This window comes from Salmo salar, chromosome ssa11, assembly GCF_905237065.1.
Source record: "Salmo salar chromosome ssa11, Ssal_v3.1, whole genome shotgun sequence".
NCBI lineage: Eukaryota > Metazoa > Chordata > Actinopteri > Salmoniformes > Salmonidae > Salmo > Salmo salar.
In genome coordinates, this window is record NC_059452.1 from 99,564,465 (window position 1) to 99,588,337 (window position 23,873).

The window sequence follows — 23,873 nt, forward strand, 5'->3', positions numbered from 1 at the left end:
GGCCTGAATGCCAAGTGTCATGTCTGGAGGAAACCTGGCACCATCCCTACGGTGAAGCCTGGTGGTAGCAGCATCATGCTGTGGGGATGTTTTTCAGTGGCAGGGAGACTAGTCAGGATCGAGGGAAAGATGAACAGAGCCAAGTTCAGAGAGATCCTCGATGAAAACCTGCTCCAGAGCGTTCAGGACCTCAGACTGGGTCAAAGGTTCACCTTCCAACAGGACAACGACCCTAAGTACACAGCAAAGACAACGCAGGAGTGGCTTCGGGACAAGTCTCTGAATGTCCTTGAGTGGCCCAGCCAGAGGCCAGACTTGAACCCGATCAAACATCTCTGCAGAGACCTGAAAATAGCTGTGCAGCAACGCTCCCCATCCAAGCTGACAGAGCTTGAGAGGATCAGCAGAAAAGAATGGGAGAAACTTCCCAAATACAGGTGTGCCAAGCTTGTAGCGTCATAATCAAGAAGATTCGATGCTGTTATCGCTGCCAAAGGTGCTTCAACAAAGTACTGAGTAAAGGGTCTGAATACTTATGTAAATGTAATATTTCTGTTTTTAAGTTAATAAATTAGCAAACATTTCTAATAACTTGTTTTTGCTTTGTCATTATAGGATATTGTGTGTAGATTGAGGGAATACTTTTTTTAAATTTTGTTTTTAGATTAAGGCTGTAATCTAACAAAATATGGAAAAAGTTAAGGGGTCTGAATACTTTCCGAAGGTGCTGTATTTACTGGAATTCTCCACTCTGCCTCTAAGGTGTCTACTTGTACAGGTGCTTAGACATAATTATCTCTGTTACATTATATTTTTACATTTTGAAGATGCTCTTACCCATGGAAACTTACAGTAGTGAGTGCATACATTCTCATAATTATTCATACTGGTCCCCCGTGGGAATCAAATCCAAAACCCTGGCGTTGCAAGCGCCATGCTCTACTAACTGAACCGCTCTTTCTCTGTTTTCTTTCTCTGCTGTCTGTCTGTCTGTCTGTCAGTGAGGGTCCCAGTGAGTATGTGGAGGGGTTAACATGGCACCAGGTGCATCACCAGGCTGTGCTGAATCACAGGTGAGTGAGTACGTGTGGGTACTGACTGTACACACCTGCTGAACCTGCACCGTACTGCACTGTACTCTTTATACTATTAATAACTTTTCATTACTTCATCAACCAACCATAGCCTGGTCCCAGATCTGTTTGTGCAATCGTGCCACTCCTTTTCATCCCAAACATGACAAGAAGTGGCATGATGGCACAAACAGACTGGTACCCCAAGCAAGTCTTAGCCTTCAACATTTTATTATTATCTCCGTGCCAGTCTGTTTCTGCAAAAAGTAAACCTGCTCCCCGTGTTTTTCAGATTACAGAGTAAGCAAGCCAAGCTTATGGAACCAGTGTAAGTGGCAGCACATGCAGACGACAGCATTACAATAGAACTTTATTCTATTGTTTGAATTCTAGATTATATTATAAACCGAGTGGTTCGAGCCCTGAATGCTGATTGGCTGAAAGCCACTGGTATAACAATTTAATTTAATTTTTACTGTTCTAAATACGTTGGTAATCAGTTTATAAAAGCAATAAGGCTCCTCGTGGTTTGTGATGTATGGTAAATATACCACGACTAAGGGCTGTTTCCAGGCACTACGCGTTGCATCGCGCTAAAGAACAGCCCTTAGCCGTGGTATATTGGCCATATACCACATCCCCTTGTGCCTTATTGCTTAATTACTGTATACCATTATGGTAAATACTATGTAGTACATACTTGCTTTATAACGTACTTCATAATGTCTTTTCATGAAGTTCTACCACTATTGGATGTTTATCTTGATGATTATGTTAAGTGACTTTGGGTGTTTCAAATCAAATCAAATTTTATTGGTCACATACTGTGTTTAGCAGATGTTATTGCGGGTGTAGGGAAATGCTTGTGCTTCTAGTTCCGACAGTGCAGCAATATTTAACAAGTATTATCTAACAATTTCACAACATATACGCAATACACACAAATCTAAGTAAAGGAATTAAGAATACATAAACATATGGACGAGCAATGTCAGAGCAGCATAGATACAGTAGAATAGTATAGAATACAGTATATACATATGAGATGAGTAATGCAAGATATGTAAACATTATTAAAGTGACATTATTAAAGTGACTAGGGTTCCATTTATTAAAGTGGCCAATGATTTATTCTAATTAAAAACAAATTCTGAAGGCAAGGGTACACTAGCTTTCTTACATGCTAATATTGTTATCATTCCGCCCACTCTAGGGCTTAAACAATTTAAGCTACAAACACGAAACCCACTTTTAAATGTGCAGACGCCCAAACTTAGATTGCTTTAGAAAAATATTTGTGATTGCATTCATACTTTTTGTACTACAACAATATCTAACCCTCAAACTACCAACTTTTATTGCATACCTTGATTACGAACAGTGGTCATTTTTACCCCAAGAAGAAACTATTGGAAAAATCAACAATCAAAGCAAAATATCTACTTATTTCTCATCAAAATATCATTAGACTTGTAAATAATGTTCTCTGAAATAAAAATGATCAAAATGTGCAGCTTTTGCCAAACTACCATCCACATAAGTACTAAAAAGCTAATTTACTATAATTTGATCAGCCCCACCCATCTCTTTAAGGATTCACATGTTAGACCAGAGTGAATAAGGTAGAGTAGTAAACAACTAAAGATTTCAAGACGAAGTGGTGAACATAGTAGCAAAAAGTAGTAGTAAAATACACTATCTATTACTGTGGCTATATCCTAATTTGACTTTCGTGCAGGTCATGTTGTTCTTCACATTACCGTCTCTGGTAAACACACTATCTCAAATAAAATAAAAAGTTTATTTGTCACATGCACAGGATACAGAAGGTGTAAATGGTACAGTGAAATTGATACTTGCAGAGTGGAGTCATTTGTTTAGATATATAGATGGCCAGACAGCTAGCTAGCTAGCTAAACAATGAACCATAATAACAACTCATACCACCGTGCATGAATCTGCAGGTAGCTAAAGCTAAACAAATCAGTTTAGTGTTAGCTAGCTAGTTAACAGTCTATAACTTGCAATGCAAATAGCTTTCTGAGATACAAATAATATTACTGCACAGATCATACACGTAACGTTAGCTAGCAAGCCAGCCAGCTAACGTTAGCTAGCTAACAGTATGCTTAAACTTGCAATGAAAACAACTTTCTGACAAAATTTGAAATGTATAATATCTGAAAATGTTAACCGTGTACATGGATAAATGTGTGAGTGCAGTAGCAATACTTTTTCTGTTTTCATGACATCTTAAAAAAAACTGGTAGAAAGGATTATCCACACATACTGAGCAGCTGATGTTGTAGACAGAAGCATGCTACATGGCAGACCAATCCGAACTCATCCCTCGGCATGTCGAGCCCACCCATTATCTTAGCCAATCATGGCTAGCAGGAGGTTCCTGTATTTTTCAGTGGCTCAACCAACTAGGCTCGTAATTGAACTATTTTATTTGTATTTACAGATGGAAAAGACGTTTGTTGTTAAGGCACGTGAAAGTTCACATATTCCAGAAGGCATTTCTGACAGAAAATGCTTCTACTGTGACGTGCAACATATGCCTAGCTTTTTGAAACGGGTCACATATGTACATGTAAGTTTGGTTTGGTTATTGATTGAAGTAATATGTGCTGTACATGTAGGTAGTCGGTGAAAAGCAGAGACTCCAGGTAGCCATTTAATTAAGTGTTCAGCAGTCTCATGGCTTTGGGGAGAAGCTGTTCAGGAGCCTTTTGGTCCCAGACTTGGCACTCCGGTACCGCTTGCCGTGCGGTAGCACAGAGAACAGACTGTGACTTGCGTGGATGGAGTCTTTGGCAATTTTTAGGTCCTTCTTCTGACACCACCTGGTATAGAGGTCCTGGATGGCAGGGAGCTTGGCCCCAGTGACGTACTGGGCTGTACTCACTACCCTCTGTAGCGCCATGCGGTCAGATGCCGAGCAGTTGCCATTCTAAGCAGTGATGCAGCCAGTAGTCAGGGGGCCCATGCCAAATCTCGTCAGCCTCCTGAGGGGGAAGAGGCGTTGTTGTGCCCTATTCACGACTGTGTTGTTGTGTTTGGACCATGATAGGTCCTTAGTGATGTGAACACCGAGGAACTTGAAGCTCTCGACCGTCTCCACTACAGCCCCATCAATGTGAATGGGGGTGTGCTCGGCTCTCCATTCCTGTGGTCCACGATCAGCTCCTTTGTCTTGCTGACGTTGAGAGAGAGAGAGAGAGGTTGTTGTCCTGGCACCACACAGCCAGGTCTCGCATCGTCGTCGTAGGCTTACCACCGTCGTGTCGTCAGCAAACTTAATGATGGTGTTGGAGTTGTGTGCAGCCACGCAGGTGTGGGTTAACCTGTTGGGGGTAGGGGGCAGTATTGACACGGCCGGATAAAAAACGTACCCGATTTAATCTGGTTACTACTCCTGCCCAGTAACTAGAATATGCATATAATTATTGGCTTTGGATAGAAAACACCCTAAAGTTTCTAAAACTGTTTGAATGGTGTCTGTGAGTATAACAGAACTCATATGGCAGGCAAAAACCTGAGAAGATTCCTTACAGGAAGTGCCCTCTCTGACAAGATCTTGTTCTTCTTGTCTCTGTTTATTGAAGACTGAGGATCTTTGCTGTAACGTGACACTTCCTACGGCTCCCATAGGCTCTCAGAGCCCGGGAAAAAGCTGAATGATATCGAGGCAGCCCCAGGCTGAAACACATTTACGCTTTTGGCAAGTGGCCGATCAGAGGACAATGGGCTTAGGCGCGTACACGAGTCGACCCTGTGCTTTATTTTCTTTCCTCTTTTTACCTAAACGCAGATTCCCAGTCGGAATATTATTGCTTTTTTATGAGAAAAAATTGATTTTAAACAGCGTTTGACATGCTTCGAAGTACGGTAATGGAATATTTAGAAATGTTTTGTCACGAAATGCGCCGTGCTCGTCACCCTTCTTTACCCTTTCGGATAGTGTCTTGAACGCACGAACAAAACGCCGCTATTTGGATATAACTATGGATTATTTGGAACCAAACCAACATTTGTTGTTTAAGTAGAAGTCCTGGGAGTGCATTCTGACAAAGAACAGCAAAGGTAATCCAATTTTTCTTATAGTAAATCTGAGTTTGGTGAGTACCAAACTTGGTGGGTGTCAAAATAGCTAGCCTGTGATGGCCAGGCTATCTACTCAGAATATTGCAAAATGTGCTTTCACCGAAAAGCTATTTTAAAATCGGACACCGCGATTGCATAAAGGAGTTCTGTATCTATAATTCTTAAAATAATTGTTGTGTTTTGTGAACGTTTATCATGAGTAATTTTAGTAAATTCACCGGAAGTGTTCGGTGGGAATGCTAGTCACATGCTAGTCACATGCTAATGTAAAAAGCTGGTTTTTGATATAAATATGAACTTGATTGAACAAAACATGCATGTATTGTATAACAATGTCCTAGGAGTGTCATCTGATGAAGATCATCAAAGGTTAGTGCTGCATTTAGCTGTGGTTTTGGTTTTTGTGACATTATATGCTAGCTTGAAAAATGGGTGTCTGATTATTTCTGGCTGGGTACTCTGCTGACATAATCTAATGTTTTGCTTTCGTTGTAAAGCCTTTTTGAAATCGGACAGTGTGGTTAGATTAACGAGTCTTGTCTTTAAAATGGTGTAAAATAGTCATATGTTTGAGAAATTGAAGTAATAGCATTTCTAAGGTATTTGAATATCGCGCCACGGGATTCCACTGGCTGTTGACTAGGGTGGGACGCAAACGTCCCACCTAGCCCAGAGAGGTTAAAGCATTTCATGGCTACAGATGCGAGTGCTACGGGCGATAGTCATTTAGATAGGTGTTCTTGGGCACAGGGACTATGGTGGTCTGCTTGAAATGTAGATGTTACAGACTGGATCAGGGAGAGGTTGAAAATGTCAGTGAAGACACTTGCTAGCTGGTCAGCTCATGGTCTGAGTACGAGTCCTGGTTATTCGTCTGACCCTGCGAGCTTGTGAATGTTAACCTGTTTAAAGGTCTTACATCGGCTACGTAGAGTGTGATCACACAGTCGTCCGGAATATCTGGTGCTCTCATGCATGGTTCGGTGTTGCTACAAACACCAAACGTTGAAATTTGCAGACTGACTCAAATTAGATTACATAAACACAGCTTTGTCCTACCATTCATATACATTTAGTTGGTAAAAATGTATTATTTTCCCTCGACTCCAACCCTATTCGATGCATTGGGTGGAGCTATGTTTACATAAGGGTGATAAAAAAAAAATTAAATCACAAAAGCTCTGAGGAAGGCCTTGAGGCCGATATGTGAAGCTTATTAAAGAGCAGTGATACTATCAAGAGCAGTGATATTATCAAGAGCAGTGATACTATCAAGAACAGTGATACTATCAAGAACAATGATACTATCAAGAGCAGTGATACTATCAAGAACAGTGATACTATCAAGAACAGTGATACTATCAAGAACAGTGATACTATCAAGAGCAGTGATACTATCAAGAGCAGTGATACTATCAAGAGCAGTGATACTATCAAGAGCAGTGATACTATCAAGAGCAGTGTGCAGGTTTTATTTTTTCTCATATTTTTCATCTGTTACCATGGCACTTAATGAACTAATGAAACATTTATCTTTGGTTATTAAACCTGCAGACAAGGGGGGTGCTGTGGTCGTTTTAGACTATGAAAAATACAAAGCAGAGATTCAGAGACAACTCAGTAATGAACGTTTCTATAGAAAACTGAGTGTTGATCCCACACAGGTGTTCCAAAGGGATATATTCTCTAATCTGGACCTATTAAATAACCTTATCTCAAAACCATAATATAAATACATTTGCTGCAAATGTGCCACACGTCCATGCTTGTACATTTTGCCAAAATTACACATCTAAAACACCAACAAGCTAATTATCCAGGCAGACCAGTGGTGGCAGGAATAGGCTCAATGCTAGAGCCGTTGTCGAACTTTGTAGACACTTTTATTAAAACTAATGTGCAAGCATTGCAAGACTATAGACTTCATAAACAAAATGTTACCAATAACGGGTTTAGCAGAAGACTGTATTTTGGTCACATTAGATGTGCAGAGTCTATATACCAGCATTCCCCAGAGAGGGGGCTGGCAGCCCTTGCTCACTATTTAAGAGACAGAGATACTAACGAATATCCACCAACAACTTTTATTCTAGAGCTGGCTGAATATGTTTTGACGTATAACTATTTCAGGTCTGATAATGAATTCTATCTCCAAACGAATGGAACATCGATGGGCTCCACATTCGCTCCGAGCTATGTTAACCTTTATGTGGGTCTTTTTGAAGAACGTTTTGTTAATAATGAAAACGAACATCCATTTTTGAATAAAGTGTTATCGATATATTGACGACATGTTTTGAATATGGGGAGGAACGGGAAAGGAGCTGATTTTATGGCATTTCTCAATAACATTGACCCCAATCTCAAATTCACTATTGAATGTGACACTAAACGTGTTCATTACCTCGAAATGTGGATTGATAAATCAAATGGAACCCTGTTTACAACTCTGTAAAGAAAAGAAACGGACAGAAATACTCTATTACAGGGGGACAGCTTCCATCCTGAGCCATTAAAAATAGGACTTCCAAGAAGCCAGTTTTTCAGACTGCGCCGTATATGCCACTCCACAGAGGATTATCTAGAAAAAGCAGCGGAGATGCGCACTAGGTTTCTAAGAAGAGGCTATTCTCCACAATGTGTGGATGAAGCTCTTAATTTGTCATTGGGGAAAACACGAGACGAACTGCTACAAAAAAAGACCGATTAGAGCTAAAGAACACTGAAATGTTCACAAACACATATACTTTGAACTCGTGAAAAGTGGGAGATGCTGTCAAGAAACACTGGCATGTTTTATCATCGGACCCAGTTTTGCCAGCTGAATTTCAGAATCCACCACCTATTGTATATAGGAGGGGTCGCAATTTACGTGATAAATTGGTCCATGCCAACTGCCAGCCAGAAAAGAAAATCAGCCAGGCTCTTTTACGCCCTCTTCCAAATGGTAGCTATAAATGCAGAGGTTGCGCACAGTGCAACAATGTGATGAAGTGTGAATGTTTCTGCCACCCTCATACAGGAAAACGGTTCCAAATAAATGACATTATTATGTGCTCCACCACCCATGTTATCTACATTATTAAATGTCCATGTGGGCTGTGCTATGGAGGTAAAACCTCTCGTTCTCTCAAACAGATAATCAGTAAACATAAAAATTCAATTTGGAGAAACGACAGGGATTATCCAGTCGCAGTACATTTTAATGACCTAAAACATGACATTTCTACCTTTGTGATTTTGTGGCATAGAGAAAGTTAAGATATCAGACGGGAAGTGATATAAATAATACTCTGAGCAAAAGAGAATGTTTTGGGTTTTTCACCCTCATTGAGATGTACCCAATGATTTATGAAAACTTGCTTGGATCATGTCCTCATTGCGGTTTTACAGACGTGTTTACCGTAAATTCCAGACTATAAGCCGCAACTTTTTCCCCAGGCTTTGAACCCCGCGGCTTAAACAATGACGCGGCTAATATATGGATTTTTCCCGCTTTCAATTATTTTTTCTCCAAAAAAACATATTCTGTGACGTGCTCATTTTTTTTGGTGGCATGAAGCTTTCATTAGACCAATGAAATTGCCGAACGGGTTAAGGTCAAACAACTTTTTTGTTTACTGTTTAGATTAAATCGAGCACCTCAAACTTCCCATCATTCTGATTACGTAGTCATTTTGTCACCCTCATCATGGCAAAGACACGGAGAAATGCATATGATGCAGCTTTCAAGTTGAAGGTGATTGATCTTGCTGTTGGAAAAGGAAATAGAGCTGCTACACGGGAGCTTGGTCTTTATCTAGACCATGGGTGTCAAATTTGGCCCGCGGGGTAATTATATTTGGCCCACGAGACAATACCAAATTACTACTAGAGCCGGCCCGCCGGTATTATACAGCGCATTCACCGCTAATACTACGAATCCCATAATGCTCTGCTGTTGTTTTCGCGCGCCAATCAGGACAGGACCCAAAAACGCCCTCTCCTCTGTGACAGTAGTCATAGCAACATAGACGCTACAACTGTCAGCGCGCTATCCCTTCCCAAAAATGGCGAAAAGAAAGGCAGAAAACAGCTTTCTGGACAAGTGGGAGGCAGAATATCTGTTTACATATGTAAAAGACAAACCTGTTTGTCTTGTTTGTGGAGTCAACGTGGCTGTAAGTAAGGAGTGCAACATTAGACGACACTATGAAACAAGGATTTCTTCAGCTCAGAGCCTGAGCCCAGACATTGATGAACTAGCATCCAAGAAGAGATGCCAGGTATCTGGCTTGGGCACATCAGATTAGATCAGTGTGCAATAATTAACGTTTTCTTTGTGCACTTTTTCTTGCTACAAGGCATGGGCTTGAATGGTTGATTGATTTATTATCATTTTATTTGTAAAATTATTAGCCAGTGGAAAAAGTTTATTTTGGTATTTAAATCAGAAGGCTGCAAATAGAAAAGAGGCATACGATTTTTATTTACATTTTATTTATTTAATAAATGAATGCCATTGATGTGTTTTTTCATTTGAAATTCGATTTTGCATGTCTCCAATATTAAATTATATATTGTATGGTAATAAGCGATGCTTGTTCCATATTCAATGTTAAAGCAAAACTTGTTTGGGTCCATATTAAAAGGTTCATTTGTTCAATGTTGGCCTGCGACTTTGTTCAGGTTTTACATTTTGGCCCACTGGGTATTTGAGTTTGACACCCCTGATCTAGACGTTCCGCTAGCGGAACACCTGCTCCAATATCCAATGATGGGCGTGGCGCGAATTACAAATTCCTCAAAAATACAAAAATGTCAATTTTTCAAACATATGACTATTTCACAGCATTTTAAAGACAAGACTCACCTTTATCTAACCACACTGTCCGATTTCAAAAAGGCTTTACAGCGAAAGCAAAACATTAGATTATGTCAGCAGAGTACCCAGCCAGAAATAATCAGACACCCATTTTTCAAGCTAGCATATAATGTCACAAAAAAACAAAACCACAGCTAAATGCAGCACTAACCTTTGATGATCTTCATCAGATGACAACCCTAGGACATTATGTTATACAATACATGCATGTTTTGTTCAATCAAGTTCATATTTATATCAAAAACCAGCTTTTTACATTAGCATGTGACGTTCAGAACTAGCATACCCCCCGCAAACGTCCGGTGAATTTACTAAATTACTCACGATAAACGTTCACAAAAAACATAACAATTATTTTAAGAATTATAGATACAGAACTCCTTTGTGCAATCGAGGTGTCCGATTTTAAAATAGCTTTTCGGTGAAAGCACATTTTGCAATATTCTGAGTAGATAGCCCAGCCATCACGGCTAGCTATTTAGACACCCACCAAGTTTAGCCCTCACCAAACTCCGATTTACTATTACAAAAGTTTGATTACCTTTGGTGTTCTTCGTCAGAATGCACTCCCAGGACTGCTACTTCAATAACAAATGTTGGTTTGGTCCAAAATAATCCATCGTTATATCCAAATAGCGGCGTTTTGTTCGTGCGTTCAAGACACTATCCGAAGTGTAAATAAGGGTCACGAGCATGGCGCATTTCGTGACAAAAGATTTCTAAATATTCCATTACCGTACTTCGAAGCATGTCAACCGCTGTTTAAAATCCATTTTTATGCCATTTTTCTCGTAAAAAAGCGATAATATTCCGACCGGGAATCTCCTTTTAGCTAAACTGAGGAAAGTAAACAAAGCATGAGGTCGACTCGGGCACGCGCCTGAGTCTCACAGTACTGTAACCAGCCACTACCCAAACGCGCTACTTTTTTTCAGCCAGAGCCTGCAAAGCCACGATTCAGCTTTTTGCCGCCTTCTGAGAGCCCATGGGAGCCGTAGGAAGTGTCACGTAACAGCAGAGATCCTCTGTAATGGATAGAGATAATCAAGAAGGGCAAGAAATTGTCAGACAGGGCACTTCCTGCATGGAATCTTCTCAGGTTTTGGCCTGCCAAATGAGTTCTGTTATACTCACAGACACCATTCAAACAGTTTTAGAAACTTTGGAGTGTTTTCTATCCAAAGCTAATAATTATATGCATATTCTAGTTTCTGGGCAGGAGTAATAATCAGATTAAATCGGGTACGTTTTTTATCCGGCTGTGAAAATACTGCCCCCTAGCCATAACAGGTTAATGAGTCGATGATAAGACGTTGGAAACAGCAGCGTGAGGAATTGACTCAGTGCAAAAAGACAACTAAAGCTTACTGCTAATTTTAGATTTTTTGTTACAAGCCGTGTTTTGTTAAAGCCTATTTATTTTTGTTACAAGCCGTGTTTCGTTAAAGCCTATTTATTTTTGTTACAAGCCGTGTTTCGTTAAAGCCTGTGTAAAGTTCATTTGTTTCAATGTACCGGTAGGCACCTGCGGCTTATAGACATGTGCGGCTTATTTATGTTCAAAATAATAATTTTAAAAAAATTCAGTGGGTGCGGCTTATATTCAGGTGCGCTTAATAGTCCGGAAATTACGGTAATATTTTACATTTACATTTAAGTCATTTAGCAGACGCTCTTATCCAGAGCGACTTACAAATTGGTGCATTCACCTTATGATATCCAGTGGAACAACCACTTTACAATAGTGCATCTAAATCTTTTAAGGGGGGGGGAGGGGTAGAAGGATTACTTTATCCTATCCTAGGTATTCCTTAAAGAGGTGGGGTTTCAGGTGTCTCCGGAAGGTGGTGATTGACTCCGCTGTCCTGGCGTCGTGAGGGAGCTTGTTCCACCATTGGGGTGCCAGAGCAGCGAACAGTTTTGACTGGGCTGAGCGGGAACTGTGCTTCCTCAGAGGTAGGGGGGCCAGCAGGCCAGAGGTGGATGAACGCAGTGCCCTTGTTTGGGTGTAGGGCCTGATCAGAGCCTGAAGGTATGGAGGTGCCGTTCCCTTCACAGCTCCGTAGGCAATCACCATGGTCTTGTAGCGGATGCGAGCTTCAACTGGAAGCCAGTGGAGAGAGCGGAGGAGCGGGGTGACGTGAGAGAACTTGGGAAGGTTGAACACCAGACGGGCTGCGGCGTTCTGGATGAGTTGTAGGGGTTTAATGGCACAGGCAGGGAGCCCAGCCAACAGCGAGTTGCAGTAATCTAGACGGGAGATGACAAGTGCCTGGGTTAGGACCTGCGCCGCTTCCTGTGTGAGGCAGGGTCGTACTCTGCGAATGTTGTAGAGCATGAACCTACAGGATCGGGTCACCGCCTTGATGTTAGTGGAGAACGACAGGGTGTTGTCCAGGATCACGCCAAGGTTCTTAGCACTCTGGGAGGAGGACACAAGGGAGTTGTTAACCGTGATGGCGAGATCATGGAACGGGCAGTCCTTCCCCGGGAGGAAGAGCAGCTCCGTCTTGCTGAGGTTCAGCTTGAGGTGGTGATCCGTCATCCACACTGATATGTCTGACAGACATGCAGAGATGCGATTCGCCGCCTGGTTATCAGAAGGGGGAAAGGAGAAGATTAATTGTGTGTCATCTGCATAGCAATGATAGGAGAGACCATGTGAGGATATGACAGAGCCAAGTGACTTGGTGTATAGCGAGAATAGGAGAGGGCCTAGAACAGAGCCCTGGGGGACACCAGTGGTGAGAGCGCATGGTGCGGAGACAGATTCTTGCCACGCCACCTGGTAGGAGTGACCTGTCAGGTAGGACGCAATCCAAGCGTGGGCCGCGCCGGAGATGCCCAACTCGGAGAGGGTGGAGAGGAGGATCTGATGGTTCACAGTATCAAAGGCAGCAGATAGGTCTAGAAAGATGAGAGCAGAGGAGAGAGAGTTAGCTTTAGCAGTGCGGAGAGCCTCCGTGACACAGAGAAGAGCAGTCTCAGTTGAATGCCCAGTCTTGAAACCTGACTGATTAGGATCAAGAAGGTCATTCTGAGAGAGATAGCAGGAGAGCTGGCCAAGGAGGGCACGTTCAAGAGTTTTGGAGAGAAAAGAAAGAAGGGATATTGGTCTGTAGTTGTTGACATCGGAGGGATCGAGTGTAGGTTTTTTCAGAAGGGGTGCAACTCTCGCTCTCTTGAAGACAGAAGGGACGTAGCCAGCGGCTAACATCTTTCATGTACACAATTGATACTATCAAGAGCAGTGTGCGGGTTCCTTCTTTTTGCTCATTTCATTCAACCGTTACCATGGACCTGCAAAAAAAAGATAGCTCAGATGTGCAAGAGCCTTTTGAATTTAACTTCTGCATAAATTAACATAGGTTTGAATAACAACCATGTGAATACAGTGGTAGATTTTCAAAATGGTCCTGCTCCTTGGCCATTTAAGCTACAAGACCAACTTTAAAAACATCCAGGCTATCCTGAAGTCAAATTCGTTGAAACCTTTTATAAACTTTAAACAATGTTAATTTGCATAAATTATCATATAATTTCATGGATTCAATGCCAAACATAAGAACACAGTGGTAGACACTTTTTAATGCTACTGCTACCATTCCAGCTACATAACAACGTTATAAATGTGCATAACTTAGTATTTAATAACCACCGTCAATAACTGTACCTCTTGAACTGTGACGCTGGACACCAAAACAACATTCACATGTTCAGGCTATCCTATCCTATCAACCAACAAATCAATCAATTAATGTTTTCATTTACCTACTTTTTCAACTATAACCAGTCACTAGAATTTCTACTGCAGTTACTACCACTACTATAACTTACTGCAAAACCATAAATACTTTAAAACAGGTTAGTAAGCACACACAGTTTCTTCAGGAAACGTAATTTCCAAATTATTATTACTGTTGTTTTTGCTATTATTATTATTATTATTATTATTATTATTATTATTATTATTTATTATTAATATTATTACTATTCAGGAGGACTGACGTGCTGACTGTAACCCCATGGCTGGCTCCTATAGTCTGGGAGGGGACCTTTGACCCCCTGGTCATAGACGAGGCCTTCAGGTCCCACAACCTCACCATCGCTACCACTGTGTTTGCTGTAGGGAAGTAAGTCATTGATTCCATGTGTAGAAACCTGTTGCCAAGGCAATGTTTACATCACTTCCTATGTGTGTATGTATCACCTACAAGAAATGTCAAGACTGCTGCCACTAACACAAGCATGCACCTATTCACATACATTCACCTCACACCTATCCACATGCATTCAACTCACACCTATCCACATGCATTCACCTCACACCTATCCACATGCATTCACCTCACACCTATCCACATGCATTCAACTCACACCTATCCACATGCATTCACCTCACACCTATCCACATGCATTCACCTCACACCTATCCACATGCATTCACCTCACACCTATCCACATGCATTCACCTCACACCTATCCACATGCATTCAACTCACACCTATCCACATGCATTCACCTCGCACCTATCCACATGCATTCACCTCGCACCTATCCACATGCATTCACCTCGCACCTATCCACATGCATTCACCTCGCACCTATCCACATGCATTCACCTCGCACCTATCCACATGCATTCACCTCGCACCTATCCACATGCATTCACCTCGCACCTATCCACATGCATTCACCTCGCACCTATCCACATGCATTCACCTCGCACCAATCCACATGCATTCACCTCGCACCAATCCACATGCATTCACCTCGCACCAATCCACATGCATTCACCTCGCACCTCGCACCAAACCCTAACCCGGACGACACTGAGCCAATTGTGCGCCGCCCTATGGGACTCCCAATCACGGCCAGTTGTGATACAGCCTGGAATTGAACCAGGGTCTGTAGTAACGCCTCTAGCACTGAGATGCAGTGCCTTTGACGCACAGTCTGGTGCGAGCGATCCCAGCCCCTTGCAAGTGCCGTGCTAGATCGGGCATCCAGCCTGGAAGGAGGATGCCTGCGCAGCGCATCCGGCCACCGGTGCGCCTCCTAGGCCCAGGCTACCCTACGCCTGCTCTACGCACGGCAACCATCAGGCCTCTGCACAGCCCAGTTCGCCCTGTGCCAGCACTCCACCCGTGCAGGGCTGCTATTACTATCCAGCCAGGACGGGTTGTGCAGGAGGTGGGCTCCAGACCTCCAGTGCTTACCCATGGCCCGGTGTATCCAGTTCCTGCTCCTCGTACTGGCCCTGAGGTGCGTGTCTCTAGGCTGGTGCCTCTAAAGCCAGCACCACGCACCAGGCCTCCAGTGCGTCAGCCCAGTCTAGTACGTCCTGTTCCCGCTCCTCGCACTAGCCTTGGGGTGTGTGTCACCAGTCTGGTACCTCCACTACCAGCCCCACGCACCAGGCCTCCAGTGCGTCAGCCCAGTCCAGCTCGTCCTGTTCCTGCTCCTCGCACTAGCCCTGTGGTGCGTGTCCTTAGTCTGGCGCGTCCTAAGCCAGCCCCACGCATCAGGCCTTCAGTGCGCAGTCCCCGTCCAGAGCTTCCGACGACAGTGCCCCGCCCAGAGCTTCCGGTGACAGTGCCCCGCCCAGAGCTTCCGGCAACAGTGCCCCGCCCAGAGCTTCCGGCGACAGTGCCCCGCCCAGAGCTTCCGGCGACAGTGCCCCGCCCAGAGCTTCCGGCGACAGTGCCCCGCCCAGAGCTTCCGGCGACAGTGCCCCGCCCAGAGCGTCCGGCGACAGTGCCCCGCCCAGAGGGTCCGGCGACAGTGCCCCGCCCAGAGGGTCCGGCGACAGTGCCCCGCCCAGAGGGTCCGGCGACAGTGCCCCGTGAAGAGAGTCCGGCGACAGTGCCCCGTCCAGAGCGTCCGGCGACAGTGCCCCGCCCAGAGCGTCCGGCGACAGTGCCCCGCCCAGAGCGTCCGGCGACAGTGCCCCGCCCAGAGCGTCCGGCGACAGTGCCCCGCCCAGAGCGTCCTGCGACAGTGCCCCGCCCAGAGCGTCCGGCGACAGTGCCCCGCCCAGAGCGTCCGGCGACAGTGCCCCATAGAGAGACGGCCCACTGTCCGGAGCCAGCAGAGACGGCCCACAGTCCGGAGCCGAGAGAGACGGCCCACAGTCCGGAGCCGATAGAGACGGCCCACAGTCCGGAGCCGAGAGAGACGGCCCACAGTCCGGAGCCGAGAGAGACGGCCCACAGTCCGGAGCCGAGAGAGTCGCCCTACAGTCCGGAATCGGCGCAGCCAGCGACGCGCTTCAGCCCGAGGTCTACAGCGACGCGCTTCAGCCCGAGGTATTCAGCGGGGGTGGACAGGTTAGGTGGGGGACTAAGGCCAGAGCCTGAGCCACCTCCACAGTAGGAGGATTGGGGAGGGGGGGTGTAGCACGGGAACCGTCGGTGACGGTAGCCACCCTCCCTTCCTTCCTTCCCTCCCTTTAGTTTGGGTTTATTTTTGTGTTTTGTGTCGGTGCATCCGGGGTCTGCACCTTTTGGGGGGGGGGGTACTGTCACGTCCTGACCAGTATAAGGGGTTATTTGTTATTGTAGTTTTATTGTAGTACTGTGTGTTCGTTCGTTTTCTTGTTTTGTTGTTTCGTGTCTCAATAAAAGTTAATATGTGCACTCAACCCGCTGCACCTTGGTCCACTACATACGACGACCGTTACAGACCGATGCGCCACTCGGGAGTCATCAAGGCAAAGGATGGCTACTTTGAAGAATCTCAAATATAAAATATGTTTAACTCTTTTTTGGTTACTACATGATTACATATGTGTTATTTCATAGTTTGGATGTCTTCATTATTATTCTACAATGTTGAAAACATTAAAAATAAAGAAAAACCATTGAATGAGTAGGTGTGTCCAAACCTTTGACTGGTTCTGTATATGTTTTTCATCTCTATTCTTCCTTACAGATACACTCGTTTTCTCCGTGACTTCTTAGAGTCAGCTGAGAAGCACTTCATGGTGAGAATCCAGAACTATCTATCAAATCGATTGACTGTTATTGTATAAAGAAGGTTCTGGGATGATGAGGGAATAATAATAATGATAATAATTCAAATAAATGCCGTTTAGCATTCTGGACCCATATTTATAAAGAGTACTGTAGGAGTGATTATTTAGGATTAAATTAAATGTAATTATATTTAAAATTAATTAAATGTAACTCAATTTGTTACAAATTCCATCAAATTCAAATAGTTTTGAATGAAATGTAATTCCATGTGATTCCAGGTGGGGCTGGATGTGCACTACTATGTGTTCACCGACCTGCCCGGCGATGTGCCTAGCAACATTACTCTTGGTGTCGGCAGGCTGCTCAGCATCGTGAAGGTGATGAAGTTCGACCGCTGGCAGGAGATATCCCTCCGCCGCATGGAGCTCATCCAGGTCACACTTTATTCATATTATTATTACATTATGAGTTATTTAGTTTATTATTAATAATAACTATTCATATTATTATGAGTTTATTAGTAGCAGCAGCAGTAGAAGTAGCAGTAGTAGTTCCCTATAGATGATCTACAGATGACCCAACTATCAACAAAATATCAACTGTTGATAATAGGCAACAGCTTTGTAGAGTTACAGTTAAGAGGATATGCCTACTAGTGCATACTAGTTAATTTAAATGTTGTTGACAGTAGATTGTATGGACTGTGTATTTATCATTTTAACCCTGCCTGCAAACAAAATTTACATCTGAGGACAATCAACTTTGATTGATTGATTTGATTGATTGATTGAAGTTCTACTGAACGTCCACCAACCATCTATTTGTGAGCAGACTGCCATTGAGGATCACATCCACCGGGAGGCGCACTACATCTTCTGCCTGGATGTAGACATGAGGTTCCATGGCCGTGTGGGGTCCGAGGCGCTGGGGAGACTGGTGGCCGCCATCCACCCCTGGTAATGCTTACTTAAAGGGCCAGTCAAAAATGGTACAACCAAAAATCTGTATTTTTTTATGTAAATGGTATGTTAAAGAAGGACACCTTTGTGATTTCACTTGTTTTTGATAAACGTACCCCAAACAACAAATCACTTCCTCATCCTCGTTGTGCAGTATGAGGGCCCTGAAAAAACATGAACAAAGACTTCAAAAACATCCAAATATATCATTTTAGAAACGTCAAAGCTCTCAGAATATTGATGCAGGTCTTTAGATGTTGTTCACATGAAATTGTGTCATTACGAACTTTATCCGCAACGTTATATTCCATTTTGTCGATCACACCTCTCCATCCATTCTACAGGTAAATGCCAAAATAAAGGAAACATTTGAGTAAATGAGGGATACAAAGTGTATTGAAAGCAGGTGTTTCCACACAGGAAGTTCCAAACACTTGTAGACTCTGTGCCTAGGCGCCTTGTAGTTGTTCTGGCTTTTCGTGATGGCCTTATTAGGACAATATGTTGGTGTGTCCTTTATTTTGGCAGTTACCTGAAGCAGCAGGCTACACAGGCAATGGAACAGCTGGATAGAGGAAATGGCTTGAGTCGCACAAAAGGGAATGTAACGTTGTGGATAAAGTTTGGAATGACACAATGTCATGTGTACAACATCTAAGATCTGCATGACTACTTGGTACTGTCCATATGTAGCTTGTTTTTTGTTGCAGGTTCAGGAATGTCTGAATAATTGCAATATTTACTTGGAGCTAACCCTGCATATAGCACTGCTGGGGGATTTGAAAAGTCATAGTCATTCGATCAATAATATAATAATTCTCTTAGCAAAAAACAATTTACAATCTTCAAAAATTATGAGAGTATAAAAAAGGTTAAGAACTTTTGTGAAACGTCACAGCACAGTTGGAAAATATATACGGCAAATATAAAACTGGATGGTCTTCAGAGATAGATGGGAGGGGTTGAGGGTAGATGACGGATTGGACTAAAAGCAAACAAAAGATATCTAAAGGTAAAATATACTCTGTGTCATAGTCGTGTTTGTAGGTGGCAGGAGAAACCAACTTGGTTAAACTGGAGTATTTTAATTAACAAAAAAACTAACTCCAAAACCAAAGTACACAAATAACATGGGTAAAAATAACCCGTCGCACACCGATACAAAATACACGCGTACATAACTCAAACAATCACCGACAAGGACATGAGGGTAAACACAGGGTTAAATACACAACATGTAACGAATGGTATTGAAACCAGGTGTGTAGGAAGACAAGACAAAACCAATAGAAAATGAAAAACTGATCAATGACGGCTAGAAGACTGGTGACGTCGATCGCCGAGCACCACCCGAGCAAGGAGGGGCATCGACTTCGGCAGAAGTCGTGACAGTACCCCCCCCCCGACGCGCGGCTCCAGTAGCGCGATTCGGGGACGACCCGGAGGACGAGGTGCAGGGCGATCCGGATGGAGACGATGGAACTCTCGCAGCAGTAAAGGATCTAACACATCCTCCACCGGAACCCAGCATCTCTCCTCCGGACCGTACCCCTCCCAGTCCACAAGGTACTGAAGGCCCCTCGCCCGACGTCTCGAATCCAGGATGGATCGAACGGAGTACGCCAGGGCCCCCTCAATGTCCAGAGGGTGCGGAGGAACCTCCCGTATCTCAGCCTTCTAGAGCGGGCCAGCCACTCCAGGGCTCTCCTGGTGAGGCACGAGACGAGGGTGAAACTCTTCTCAAGGTCAGTTGGAACTGGGTGGACCGTGGCCAGATAAAGTTCTAATTGGAGTAGGAAACCCTGGCAGTTGGCAGCACTTCCGTCGTAACCCTGAGGCATGGCTAGACGGATGCCACCGGGTTCAGGTTGACAAGGGGCACTCCGGATAGACCCCGGTTGGGCTGGTGGAGATGAATTCCCTGTCTCTCCCAGCGGTCCATATTCTGGACAACGCGATCCATGGCGGCGCACAGATGGTGTAGCTTCTCCGCATTTTCCTGGATGTGCTCCTCTAGATGTGACGCTTGGCATTCAGGCCAAAGAGTTCAATCTTGATTTCATCAGACCAGAGAATCTTGTTTCTCATGGTCTGAGAATCCTTTTGGGTGCCTTTTGGCAAACTCCAAGTGGGCTGTCATGTTCCTTTTACTGAGGAGTGACTTCCGTCTGGCCACTCTACCATGAAGGCCTAATTGGTGGAGTGCTGCAAAGACAGATATCCTTCTGGAAGGTTCTCCCATCTCCACAGAGGAACTCTGGAGCTCTGTTGGGTTCTTGGTCACCTCCCTGACCAAGGCCCTTCTCCCCCGATTACTCAGTTTGGCCAGGCAGCCAGCTCTAGGAAGAGTCTTGGTGGTTCTAACCTCTTCCATTTAAAAATGCTGGAGGCCACTGTGTTCTTGGGGACCTTCAATGCTCCAGATCTTTGCCTCGACACAATCCTATCTCGGAGCTCTATGGACATTTCCTTCGACCTCATAGCTTGGTTTTTACTCTGACATGCACTGTCAACTGTGGGACATAAATATAGACAGGTGTGTGCCTTTTCAAATCATGTCCAATCGATTGAATTCACCACAAGTGGACTCCCACAGAGTTGTAGAAACATCAAGGATGATCAATGGAAATAGGATGCACCTGAGCAAAATGTTGAGTCTCATATAGCAAAGGGTCTGAATACTTATGTAAATGTGGTATTTATGTTTTTATTTGTAATAAATTTGCAAACATTGCTAAAAAAAAACGGTTTTTGCTTTGTAATTGTGGGGTATTGTGTGTAGATTGGTGAGCATAGTTATTTGTATTCAATTTTAGAATAAGGCTGTAACGCAAGAAAATGTGGAAAAAGTCAAGGGGTCTGAATACTTTCCGAAAGCACTGTATATATTTACAAAAAAAATATGGAGGATTGGAAATTATATAGACAATTACATTGATGGAAACTACAAACTATCTGCAATTTCAAAGATGATCTACCCCCTCAAAAAATGAAAAAATACCTGCATGACTCAATTTCATGTGTACAACATCTAAAGACCTGCATCAATATAGTGAGAGCTTTGCCGGTTTTTGAGCCTTCGTTGATGTTTTATCAGTGCCCCCATACTGCATAACGAGGATGAGTAAGTGATTTGTTGTTTTAGGGTAAGTTTATCAAAAACAAGTGAAATCACAAAAATGTGCTTCTAAAAAATACCTTCTCAAAATATAAATTTCTGCCTAAATATTGTAGACATATCCAAAAGTAACTGTTTTTCATAAACAATAACTAGTAATTCGTGTAATTCTTCATAGTTCCAGGAAGGTCTGGAACTCACCGTTCTGGTAAACATAATTATAAATTGCTCACTTTTAAGGACACAAGCTCAAGTACATAGTTCAAAATTATTAAATATAAAAAAAATCATATGGTTTGTTTTCCATATTTAACAACAGTGGAAGATGACTGAAAGGCTTTATAAATATAGTAACAATCAAATTATAAATGACTTACTATAAGATTTCACCTTTCTTATAAAAACGGTAAAATGATTATGATTGTATTTAGTGACAGTACAATTTTGGCCCCATTTCATTTAACTGACGACAGATCATTTTCTACCAAGAGTCCTCTGAGTGACAAAGAGACACCATTTGAATGTGTGCAGACTCGTTAAAACTTAAGCTTTACTTACAAAGGGATTTGGTCCCTATGTGACCACGAGAAAGTGGTCGTGTTTCAATTCTACGAAATGATTTAGTATTTTTTCCATGTTAAAAGAGCTCTAAATCCAGCTGAGAATATCACAGTGAGATAAAACCGTATTTGCTGAATTCAGTAGACTGTCGGCCTTTAATATACCGTCTCCCAGGCTGGGCTCATCGCTCAGAGGCAGATGAAATCGATTCTTTGGATAGGCCAGAAACTGTGACATGGAGTATCAACAGGATTTTCCATCTGTTGCTACTCTACAGATAGTTTATCCATCTGTTGATAAGCAACTGCTTGCTAACGTTACGGTTAGGTTTAGAATAAGGCTAAGGGTTGAGGTGAGGCTAAGGGCTAAGTTCAGGGTTAGGGCTAGGGTTAGTAGATAGTTAGTTAGTTGAAATGTTACTGATAGTACATTCGTAGGTGCTCTACAGACTATCCAAATAAAGTTTTACCGTGACCTTAGTTAGGGTATGTTCCTGGTTAAATAAAGTATCAATACAAAATTGTCTTGTATCTTGCAGGTTCTACATGTACCCCCGGAGCAAGTACCCCTACGAGCGGCGGACTGTCTCCACAGCCTCTGTACCCCAGGACCAGGGAGACTTCTACTACCAGGCCAACATATTCGGAGGAGCGCTGGAGGATGTTCACAGGCTGACCAAGACGTGCAGGGAGCACCTGGAGGTAGGCACTCATGCACTCAGGCAAGCACTCACGCACTCAGGCAGGCAAACGCTCACTTACTTACTCACTCTCTCAACCCCCCCTTCCTCCCGCCACTCTTCCCCTTCCTCCCTCTACCTCCCCTCTTCTCACCCTCGCTCTTCCCCCTTCTCCCCACCCTCTCCCCTTATCTCCCCCCCTCTCTTCCCCACCCCCTCCCTTTAGGTAGATAAGTCTGTGGGTGTGGAGGCTGTGTGGCAGGAGGAGAGTCACCTGAACTGGTACCTGGTGAAGAATAAGCCCACCAAGCTGCTGTCACCTGAATACGTGTGGGACGACGCTAGAGGAGGGAAAGCCAAGGAGATTAAACTGGTCCGCTTCTCCTCTGTCATCAAGAACAAGGCAGAGGTCAGGGAGAACCCATGAGAGGAGAAGAGAATGTTGCTGGAATGGATAGCAGAAATGTTTTACGAGCTCCTGATCAATTCTGCTGGTTTGTGTGTTTTTTTAACACTGATCTTAACTTTTTATTTTATATAATGTTTCCGCTATCGTTTCCTATGACCGAAAAGATGTCTGGATGTCCTTTGGGTGGTGGACCATTCTTGATACACACAGGAAACAGTTGAGCGTGAAAAACCCAACAGAGTTGCAATTGTTCACACACTCAAACCGGTGCGGCTGGAACCTTCTACCATACCTCGTTCAAAGGCATACATAATCCATGTTTCAATTGTCTCAAGGCTTGAAAATCCTTCTTTAACCTATCTTCTCTCCTTCATCTACACTGATTTGTAGTGGATTTAACAAGTGACATCAATAAGGGATCCTAGCTTTCACCTGGATTCACCTGGTCAGTCTATGTCATGAAAAGAGCAGGTGTTCCTAATGTTTTGTTTAATCAGTGTATAGCTGGTTCTTCTTTGCATCGGCAGGACAGAAAGGTTGCGTTGGGGAAGCTTTGGGGAAGGGTTGTGTGTGTCTTTGTTAACAACAGCTGGTCTGCCATCTCTAATATTAAGGAAGTCTCAAGGTTCTGCTCGCCTTAGTTAGAATACCTCATGATAAGCTGTAGACCGTACTATTAAACTCTCTTCCATCAATTTCTTTCGTAGCTGTCTTATTTACCACCACAAACTGATGCTGTGACACTAAGGCCGCACTCAATGAGCTGTAAAGGGCCGTAAGCAAACAAGAAAATTCTCATCCAGAGCGGCTGTTAGTGACCGGTGATTTTAATGCAAGGAAACTGAAATCTGTTTCACCTAATTTGTAGCTGCATGTGAAGGAATGTGTGTGTGGTGTCAATATGCGTCTGTGTTTGTGTTGGATTGTCATTGAGTGTCAGTATCTGGTTAGAGTCCAGTTAGTGTAAATCGAGCCTGTGCAAGAAAGTCGGTTAAAAAAATAACAATAAGGGGGTCGATGCAAATACAGTGAGGGGAAAAAAGTATTTGATCCCCTGCTGATTTTGTACGTTTGCCCACTGACAAAGAAATGATCAGTCTAAAATTTTAATGGTAGGTTTATT

The 23,873-nt window shown here is 43.4% G+C and overlaps 1 protein-coding gene across 3 annotated transcripts in view; it reads left to right on the forward strand.

Moving 5' to 3' along the window:
* LOC106593699 (globoside alpha-1,3-N-acetylgalactosaminyltransferase 1) overlaps positions 1-23,445 on the forward strand; it is a 65,797-nt gene extending 42,352 nt beyond the window's left edge. For 2 of the 3 annotated variants that reach the window (XM_045690174.1, XM_045690175.1), the window contains 8 exons: positions 996-1,073; positions 1,366-1,401; positions 14,046-14,180; positions 16,981-17,032; positions 17,303-17,458; positions 17,856-17,980; positions 22,201-22,363; positions 22,568-23,445. In XM_045690174.1, the coding sequence (XP_045546130.1) occupies positions 996-1,073; positions 1,366-1,401; positions 14,046-14,180; positions 16,981-17,032; positions 17,303-17,458; positions 17,856-17,980; positions 22,201-22,363; positions 22,568-22,768 (946 nt within the window). In that variant the 3' untranslated portion in view covers positions 22,769-23,445. The remainder of the gene's footprint in view (positions 1-995; positions 1,074-1,365; positions 1,402-14,045; positions 14,181-16,980; positions 17,033-17,302; positions 17,459-17,855; positions 17,981-22,200; positions 22,364-22,567) is intronic. The other variant, XM_045690176.1, reaches the window with a different exon arrangement.
* The last annotated feature ends 428 nt before the right edge of the window (positions 23,446-23,873 follow it).